This window comes from Phalaenopsis equestris, unplaced genomic scaffold (assembly GCF_001263595.1).
Source record: "Phalaenopsis equestris unplaced genomic scaffold, ASM126359v1 Scaffold223895, whole genome shotgun sequence".
NCBI classification, from domain to species: Eukaryota; Viridiplantae; Streptophyta; class Magnoliopsida; order Asparagales; family Orchidaceae; genus Phalaenopsis; species Phalaenopsis equestris.
In genome coordinates this window covers 64,439-75,197 of record NW_018241994.1, presented here as the reverse complement: position 1 = coordinate 75,197, position 10,759 = coordinate 64,439, and the positions used below count along the sequence as shown (strand labels likewise).

General features: G+C 34.0%; 1 protein-coding gene across 1 annotated transcript in view; it reads right to left on the bottom strand.

Moving 5' to 3' along the window:
- Positions 1-667: 667 nt before the first annotated feature.
- Positions 668-10,759, bottom strand: part of LOC110037711 (AUGMIN subunit 6) — a 62,848-nt gene continuing 52,756 nt past the window's right edge. The window contains exons 10-13 of the mRNA XM_020742418.1: positions 7,809-7,964; positions 7,456-7,702; positions 2,280-2,564; positions 668-955 (exon numbers count right to left, since the gene is read on the bottom strand). Of these exons, the coding sequence (XP_020598077.1) occupies positions 876-955; positions 2,280-2,564; positions 7,456-7,702; positions 7,809-7,964 (768 nt within the window). The 3' untranslated portion in view covers positions 668-875. The remainder of the gene's footprint in view (positions 956-2,279; positions 2,565-7,455; positions 7,703-7,808; positions 7,965-10,759) is intronic.

Sequence of the window (10,759 nt, the reverse complement as noted above, 5' to 3'; positions counted from 1 at the left end):
TATTCTCAGATCATCGGGCATTTACTTGTTAGTTATTTTTTTGGTTTGGGTTTCAATTTCCTGCGAGTGTAGAATGCGGTACTCAAATTCTTAGGCTAGTTAGAGCTTGTATAATAATCTCCGACTATTCTTTTGAACATATATATATATAACTTTCATACCAACACCAAACAAATTTGCTCCACAAAGTTTGATCCTAACAAGCCAAATTGATGTTCCTAAAATGCGCATTTAATCGATGGAAAAATGCATGACCAATTGATTTTCCTAAATTTCTAAATGTACATATTGCCTAAGCTTTATTATGCAAGCAGAAAATCGATATATAAATTTTAATATCCATGAATCTCTCAAATCTCAGTAACTTAATGTGCACATAAATCAACTTAACATAAAATCAGAATGAATCCTTTGCAAGTTACCTGCAGATCCATAATAAATTTATCCATGAATCTCTCAAATATCAGAAATTTATACAAATCAACTTGACATAAAATCACATTTAATCCTTTGGAAATTACCTGCCAATAATAAATCATAGACCTCAGCTCCAACTGAATGTGGAATTAATGTTAAAAATACAACTTTTAAAAAGAGCTATTATATATTTCCCAGTGCTATAAATGTTCATAGATCCTTAAAAAAATTAGAGTTACAAATATACAACAGCACATTCACTAATCTCTCATTAAACCTCTCAAAAAACAGTCAAAACCAAAGGAGATAGATCAGCTCAATTTTTGCCAGGCCGTAATTAAGATCTGAGACTAAATTTGCTCACTGGGGTGAAAAAGATTCAAATGAAATTAACAAATAAAATTTACATGATGTGAATTAAATTATATTTAAAAGAACAAATGCTTGTTAAGTTTGTACTATCCTGAAGCATTAGATGAGTTGCCCTCCAACCAGCTTGGGCTTCCCATTAAGGCAGCGTCAGTCTCTGACAGTGGTGCTGCAAGTAAACGTGAATCAGCAATCACTATAATAGGGCTGCTAATTTTCGCTTGATTTAATATAGCTAATCCAAATCAACCAGTTTAATATTGAAATTATCGTTATCTTTTCCGTAAATAAATTATGGTTATTTACTACAGAGTCGACCAGATGGTTTGTTCTGCACACTTCAGTTTTTGCTCGAGAACATGGGATAGCCTCATATATTTGAAAAAAGAAAATTATTCTACATAAGATTAATTTATGATATTATCTTCAAATAAAAAATCAAAATCAAATATTCCTAACATGTGAGATAGAAAAGTACAGTTTAGACTGAAAGGAAAAATTTATAAGATGATGATGAGACATGTAATGCTTTATGACGCAGATTGTTAGCCTTTAAAAGAGAAACATAAAAGAAAGTTAAGTGTTGCCGAGACGACAATGGGTAGGTAGATGAGTGGTTTGACACTGAGAGATAAAATGTGAAAAAATATATCCATGGTAGGGTTAATGTAGCTCTAGTAGCGGACAAAATTATAGAGTTGTCTTAGATGGTTTGGTCATATTAAACGTCTACCATCCGATAATCTAATCAGAAGAATAGATGTCTTAGATTCAACTTGTGTTAAGTGGTAGAGGTAAACTTAGAAAAAGTCGGGCCAATTGTATAAAAAAATGATCTTAATTTATTAGTATTAAATGAAAATATGACTCTCAATAGGAAGCAATGGAGAAAAAGGATTCATGCAGCCAACCCCACTTCGTGGGTTACAGCTTGTTGTTGCTCTTGTATATGTTAATCTCAACATAATAACTAAATAATTAAATTATTCCCTTTTCGATAAATTTAACCAGTATAATAAATCTTGATGAAAAAAAGACTTGGTTACAATGGCTGGCTAAAAATAATATTCATTTCTACTTTTCTAAAATAAATTCCACTTAAATTATTTTATACACAATAAAATAAATGCTCAAGTACATGTTCTGAATACTATAAGCTACAAAATATGCGCGCGCGCATAAACTATAGAATGTATATATGTATATGTGTGTCAGAATATATAATATATATATATATATTATATCGATGCCGAGTCAAATGTGCCCCGCAATTTATGTAATATTATTATTATTTTTTTTATGAAACTTGTTTTTTGAATTAATAATTACTTTTCAACATTTTTAAGGTTTCAGATTAAAAAAAAAAAAAACAGCACTAGTGACACGCCATGGGTCCAATGAGTCCCTATGCCAGGGCTGAGTCATTTGGAATTACCACCATCAGGAATGAAAAGGAAAGCATATAAAAAACCGTCGAGTTGGATCAACATTACCAAGCAAGTCTTCATAGGAATCCTCAAAGAATGAATCATTCATCACAAACGGAGGAGAGAACACTTGGTCGATGCATTCCCCGTTATCAGGAGAGAAGGGCGGCTGTTTTCTGTGACTAATTACAGCATCAGCCTCCTTTCCAGGAAGGCTGGTGGAAAGCGGAACAAAGAAATGCTCGGACTCATCACTGCTTTTCTCATCTGAAACCTCAGAATTACTTGATGGACCAGACAATGCAGCTTCACGAACAGCAAGCCTGATATTTAGGGCATATAAAACCCCATCTGCCAGCAAGGAAAGAAAAGAAAAAACTGCTATGAGATTTGTTTCCATTCGATTAGTCAAAAGATAAATGTTTGTACAGAAAAGTGCCAAAATGGTCCCTGACTCTTTCTAAAGGTCCATGTTATTCCCAGATTCTATAAAAGTTTCAAATTAGTTCGCTGAATTTTTAAATGGGGCAAAAATAGTCCACCTTGGGGACAATTTCACCCCCTATTAAAAGAGATTGAGGACTAATTTGGCACTTTTACAGACTATAGGACTAAAGGTGCGTTTGGGAGGCTTTTTTGTGGCCTTATTGTTTTGAAAAGAAATGCTATGACATTTGGGAATTGTTTGTCACCTGCTTTTGGTTGCTGCCCATTTTCGGAACAACGAAATGCCAAACGCCAGCAGGAGCCTCCGTTCTGCAGTTCTAATAAAGTTCTGGGTGAGAAATGACTATCTCACCTTCTACAATTCGGTAAATCCTCTACTCTATCCCCGATATTACCCTCGCTCCCTTGTGATATGTTGTGATTGTGCCGATGGGGATTCCCGGTTGTCCTTTGTGATGGTGATATGTTGCTTACTGTTTTAATTATTTGATTTCTCTATTGTGCTTCTCGGTTTTCCTCTCTGTTGATAGTTTGTTGCTTGTGGTATTGCCAATGGGGCTTCCTGGAAGTCCTCCTTAGTGGTGGTTTGTTGCTTTCCAATTTACCTATTTGATTTGGTGATTTGGCTATTCTGTGTGGTGGTGGTTTGATACTTGTCGCTTAAACTTGAAATGTGCCCTTGGCCTTCTCAAGTTTATATGAAGGGGAATTTACATGCATACCACACAATTCTTATGAATGTACATATCTCACATCTACAAATTTAAATTTGTTTGCGTCTAAAGCGGTTGTGCCTTGGGCTTCTAGCTTGAACTTGAAGTGGTTATGATCTTGGGCTTCTCGGTTTTCCTCTCTGTGTTGTTTGGTTCTTACCATTTGAAATGTGAAGTTCTATTTGAAGAGGAATTTACAAGCACATCACATTATTCTTATGCATGTACATATCTAGCATCTAAAAATTTAAATTTCCTTGCGTCTAAAGTGGTTGTGTTGTTGGGCTCCTCCCTTTAACTTGAACTGATTGTGCCCTTGGGCTTCTCGATTTTCTCTCTATCGTGATTTGGATCTTGCCGATTGAAATGTAAAGTGTTGTTTGAAGGAGAATTTACATGCACAACACACTATTCTATCTAGTATCTAAAAATTTAAATTTGTTTAAAAAGGTGGAAAATCAATAGGATCTGATGATATCCCAATTGAAATGTAGAAATATTTAGGAGATTTAGGAATTTCTTGGCTTACTAAACCCTTTAATATTATTTTAAAAACTAAAAAAATGTCTGAGAAGTAGAGGAAGAGTATTTTGGTCCCCATTTTTAAGAATAAAGGGGATGCACAAGAGTGTAAATTTTAGAGGAATTAAGTTGATGTGTCATACTTTAAAATTATGGGGGAGGGCAATTGAACATAGGTTAAGACGCGATACAAAGATTTCTCTTAATCAGTCGGGATTTATGTTGGGCGGGTGTATTACGAGAGCCATACATTTATTGAGAGGTTTGATGGAGAAGTACAAAGAGAATAAAGAGAATTTACATATGATTTTTATTTATTTAGAAAAACCTTAGGATAAAGCTCCAAGAGAAGTCCTTTGGAGAGCTCTCGAGAAGAAAGGTGTTGATATGACTTATATTCAAGTCATTAAAGATATGTATACTAGAGTTGTTACTTGTGTTCGAACAGAAGAAGGATAGAACAAGTATTTTACTATTTCAGTTGGATTACGTTAGGGATCAAGTTTAAGCTCATATTTTTTTTTAAAGCTATGGATACTCTTACTAGACATATACATGCGAATATACCTTGGTGTATACTTTCGCTAATGATATCCTTCTTATGGATAAGACTAGAGAAAGAGTTAAGGAAAAAACTTGAATTATGGAGCTCTACATTCGAGTCTAGAGGCCTTCGTTTGAGTAGAACTAAAACTGAATACATGGAATGTAATTTTAATAGTAGTGATTCTAGTGACAGAGAAGTAACTACGGATGATCAAATCATTAAAAGGTTAAAAGTTTTAGATAAATCGAGTCAAAGTGATGGTGATATAGATGGGAATATTATTGGTAGAGTTCAAGTTGGTTGGCTGAAGTGGAGGAATGCTTTGGGCATATTGTAAAAGAAAAATATCGCTTAAACTGAAAGGAAAATTTTATAAGATGGTGAGACCTGCAATGCTCTATGACGCAGACTGTTGGACTTTAAAAGAGAAGCATAAAAGAAAGTTAATGTTGCTGAGATGAGAATGCTTAGGTGGATGAGTGGCTTGACACTTAGAAACAAAATGTGAAATGAATATATCAGTGATAGGTCTGGTGTAGCACCAGTGGCAGACAAGATTAGAGGGAGTCGTCTTAGATGGTTTGGTCACATTAAATGTCAACCATCTGATGATCTGATTAGGAGAGCAAAAGTTTTAGTTTCGACTGATGTTAAGAAAGGCAGAGGTTAACATAAAAATACTTTGACATATTGTATAAAAAATGATCTTAATCTATTAGAATTAAATGAAAAAATGACACTTAATAGGATGCAATAGAGAAAAAATATTCATATAGTCGACCCCACTCAGTAGGATGAAGGCTTGTTGTTGTTGTTATTAAAAGGTGTGGTTTTGCTTCTGGTTGTGGCAGTGAACTTGTGAAGCACCAAGGCACAACCACTTGGGCGTGGTTTTGACGGCTTTGGTTTTTGTAATGTACGCAGAGCAATCATGGAAAAAAAAAGAAGAGCTCATCTGATTACCAATTGTCAGTTATATAATTGTCCCTACATGTTTGCCACAAATACTACATGGTCTTAACGCACACATCACACTGTTAACTACGAATACTACCAGGTCTTAGATCACACATGCCACTGTTAAGCAAAGATACTATCACGTCTTAAAGTTTCTATGATATAGTCGGTGATCTTGGATGGGGCATTCTTTGACAAACTGATCTCATTGAGCTCTAATTCGATATGTTATTTTTTTTTTTAATTTTTCTTCAGTTTTTATAATTATTTTTTAATTGTAGGCCAAACTATTTTTTTTTTCCTCCAAATATTTTATCTACAATGATAAACCAGATGGGTAAATAAAAGGAAGGTGTGATATCAACCATTTGGGAGAGGGAGGCAATGATCATATTCAACGGTTTATGCTTGAAAGAGATACATATTCACAATAAACCAATCAAATACTTCAATAAGAAAGGCTGACAAAATATTATTAAAGACTTTCATAAAAAAAATAAGAAGGTTTTATGAGAAAATCCAGTGGAAGAACAAATTTGTAATTTGACAACATTATTATAAATTTCCAATGTCTTCACCAAGTTAGTACATTCATGACAGTATATGAAACCTTTGATTTGAGAATATATGTAGTAAAGATTTTATTATTCAGAGAAATATTACCCTGTCGATTCGGAATATCCATTGTAACAAGATTTCTTAAAGTTCATCCCCGACAAAACCTACCATTTTTTATTTTGAGTGTAACAGCTAAGTGATTAGAGAAAAGAATGAATTGTTCAACAAAAAAAACTAATCATTATAAAGTGTTATTGAGAGAGCATTCAACGTATATAAGAAGTGTCATACTCCGAGATATGCTGACATATTCTTTCAAAAAATAGGTAAAGATGGTTGTTGTAACGATAATGCTATATAATTTTATACAGATGTATCCTTCTCGGGACGATATTGATGTCAGGACTTAAATGAAAATCCAACATGCATACTTGTGGAAATATTCGAACATCGACTTGGACAGTAATTGTCTGATGAAGACTTGGTATGAATTATTTCAACGCATTCGAAGAGAAGGATGTACAAGAGAGGATCTAGTTAAGAGAAGAGCTTACAGATGTTTTGGTGAACTCATCCAGCGTCTTTATGTAGTGTTGTGTAGTGCCTTCTTGTAGATGTTTACTATTCAGATGTATTTAGGATTTGTAGATAACTACTTTCTATATTTATGTAGTATTTTGTATTGAAGATTTATTGATGTTTACTTTCTGTATTTTTTTTCTGATTATGAAACCAAATAAATTTTATATTGTTCGATTGCATATCTACTCTTATTTGTCAATTTAAACTATAATGTATTATAATCTCAAGAAAAATGAGTTCAAGGTCATCAAGTACTTAAATAGTTATATATTGTCACTGTGGTGCGCAATGTTCTGAGTACACATCAAAATGAGAGATAGGTATGGGAGGATATTTTATTGTTGTCCCAGATATAGAACATGTGAAGATTGTTTTTATTTCGTTAGGCTAAAGATATAGATGAGTTTGCTCCAGATAGTGATCAAATGAGGAGAAATACTGTAGAAAAAATTATTCTGAAGACTTGATTGACTGGACATCAAGGCCAAAGGCATTATAGCATTGCTGGTTATTTTTATAGTGCTTACTATTGTGGTATTATGCATGAAATGATTACTTACAATTGATGTATTGAAGAAATTTGGACTCCTAACATGTTTTTTTAGTGCTGGAGCTGTTTTTGTTATTTTGTTATAACTATTTTCAAAAGTACAGTCATTCAAATAAATTACACATATAAGGGGATAACAATCTTTATCGTCAGAAACAGCAGCAACACAACAAATTATCCAAAAAAACTCCTGTTATTCTAACAACAGCTTTTTGACAATACCTGTGAAGCTGTTGCTTCAAAAAGCAATAACCGCCCCAAACACACCCTAAAATGATCTCACGTGAATAGTTGACTTTTTACTCAATATTTGTATAAGAAACATGCTTATGGTAAGTACAGAATCAGCTGGTACCGAAGGCTAACCTTCTGCTGCAACTTCTTCACAATCATTTCCAAAAGGTTGGCCTACTGACTTCACTGCAAGAATATTTTCTGACTTAGCTGCGGGTGGAGCAGCTGTGGCATGCCGCTTTCCAGAATGCATACTCTTTCCTGATGAATTTGGAGTAAGACTAAACAAATGTGGAAGTTTGAGAAGCGGGCTGCCAGAAACCTTTCCAGATTGAAGAGAGAGATTGGAAGCCATCTCAGCCAGTTGATCTGTATTTTCCTGCAACAAAATATAACCACAAGATATTTTAAAACAGTTTCAGGCAAAAAGCTGAAACAGCGTCATAATAAAATATATTACTCAACCCGAAAGAATAATTGCATACTTGTATCCTTCCACTGCTTCGGGCCTGGGTTGGCGAGCTTAATCGCTCATTATATTCATCTAGTGCAATTGGTGAAATTCTATTCACTTCTTCAGTCAGGTCCGCTATTGACTTCTGCATTACTGGGACTGCGTCTTTAAGTTGGTTGATGAGCCCCTGCTTTTAAAAAAGATATACTTAATCTATTGTTTTGAGGTAAAAAAATAAATTAGTATGACATTTTCATAATAACCTCAAAGATTATTCAATAATAAAACCACATGTGGCTATTGAAAGGTTCAGAAGTAATTTAAATTGATAACATGAAATGACTTTAAGCTTTAATACAGTTAACTTTTAAGTTATCTTTGTTGAAAAAAGTGGATATAATAGGCATGATAAAACTTGTAGAACACTAATAGCGGGCAAAATATGGAGAAAAATCCTTGTCTCCCTACAAACTATTGTTCTAACTTATGATTGATACACCTTCGAGATGCACTTGACCCTGAGACCATAAAATTAAGCCACAATCTCTCCATTCATTCATCCTAAAAGAGAAATGAACAATTCTGACTTCCAGATACCACGCAGAATTAGAAAATGGACCATGATGTAGGAAGGATGAACGAAAGGGAACACACCAATGGTCAATTATTTTTCTATTTAAATCACAATCATGTGAGCAAAGGTCAGCCACCAAGTGTTTCAATATAAATTATTTTTCACTTAATGATAGATTAAATCCCATACACTCATGTGCATTAACAATCCACTAGTATTGCATACTAAGAGCTCAATTAATCACTCCAGTCCATTATAGAATACACCAACTCTAGAATTTTTCTTGACACTCGTACAAGCCCTCTAAAACCCATAGGAGCTGCAAACTGCAAAAACCATTTGATCTCAGCTGAACAATTAGCTATGTTCCCACTTGTCAAGCAATGTGGAATCAATTCGTACCAAAATTAAATTTGATACCAATCATCAAACATAGTTTTAACCCAAAATCTCAAACTTATGGCTGAGGACAAACCAATTAGTATTTCAAAACTGACATATATTTTACTATTTAATGTGCAACTAAAATCAATACTCTTACATGCCTTAACACTAGATAGCTTAAGAACTTCGCAACATTAATAAATGATCCTACAGAAAAATCCAATCAAGAAAATTTGGGTTTGTGTTAACTCACAAAAAGTTATAGCATTCCTAAATATAGAATCTTGCATTTAATTTTTAGTTCGCGTTGGGATTGACCAGAAAATCTAACCCAAACTTGACCCAAAATTAGCCCAAACTTAACCCAAAAAAAATGAATTTATAATACATGATGACTATTATGCCTAATCTTAAATGTGTTGCTCAAGTTGGGTTTACGCTCCACGTCGAAGATAAGCCTGATTAGGAACAAACTTTCTGACCTGTTAATAAATAGGTAGAGTTTGGGTCATGAGGTTCAACATCATCATCAACAACAAAAAGCTTTTATCCTCCTAAGTGGGGTCGGCTGGGTAATGTAGGTTCATGTCGACTTAAGTTCAGGTCAATCTCGAACTTAACCCACATGAAATTGACACCTCCATAACAACCTAGATTACAATTGTGAGAATATAATCAAGCTCTAAAACACATTCTTAGGTGCAGGCATATATTTTTCTCTTCCCGCAATCTTGGTTTTATTACCAAACTGGTGCATGCATATATGATTTAGTGAGTATGCCAAAATTCTGACACCCTCATTTGTTTCTTCTTTAGTTATCGTGAGCAAGTTCATATAACAAAGAAAATAACATGGATATCTACCATGCAAACCACATATTCATGCTAGCATAAGAAGAGCTTTAATTTCTTGTGATATAAGAACACTATCAGCCATCCTTGTACAGAGCAGTACATCAACAAAAAGGGCCATGCAATATTTCACCAGGTGGTTTAAAAGCTAGTAAAAATTGAAAAATGGAATGGAAAGAGACGAATTATCAAAAAAAATCCTCAAATTGGGGGATAAGAGAATGTCCCAAACCATTTTCGGGTAAAAGCTCATAGAATTAACTGTATAAACAGGTCAATCTACATCCTTGAGTGTCCAATGAAATTACTCACTGATGAAATAGCTTCCTGTTAGATTTATGCAATACTTTGGGTAGTCAATAGAAAATTTTCTTCTGACAATGGCTTCCTGTTCAGTAAAGCAAATGTGATTTCCTTTTGTAAGCCACCAAAACAATGCAACTAGGCCATTCTTATGTTAGAGCTTTCATTCAATGCAAGATACAGATTTAGACCTAACAAAGAATGAAGATGGAACAAAAAAAAAAATCTTCTGTTTTTTCCTATTCTCAATAATTTTCTCTTTATTATGCAGTGTGTGCGGGCTTGTTGGGAGTTTAAGGTACATTCTTAGTTGATGAATTAGATTGCTCGGATTGCGAATCAGTTCTACATGATCTAACATCTGATCAATGCAATACCACCAACCGTATAAGGTAATGCATTGGAGCTTCTATTCCTTAATAAATGACTGCATTGCCACAGGCTTTTGTTCTGCACATATTATCCAACAGACCTAGTTGTGCAAAGATATGAAGACCCAAGTTTTTCCATAAGCTTGACACAAACAGTCAACTACCTTATATAAACATATTTATAATTGGGTGAATGAGTACCATCCCATCAATTAACTACGAGCACATTAAAAAAATCAACAATAAAGGAATTTCATACGAATCGTTAAAAAAAAAATAGTATGATATCCCGTAAGCACATATGTCAAGTTCATAAGCTGCAAAGACTCAAAAAATTCCAGCTGACAATTACAATAATTATTGCTTATAGTTAGAAGTTAGAAAAAACTAAATAAAGCAGAAAACAAATTGATTTAACCAATCAGTTTGTTAAGCCCCGCTCCAAATTAATCAAGCCTACCACCGGTGGGGGGGGGGGGGGGGGTTAAAAAAAGCTCT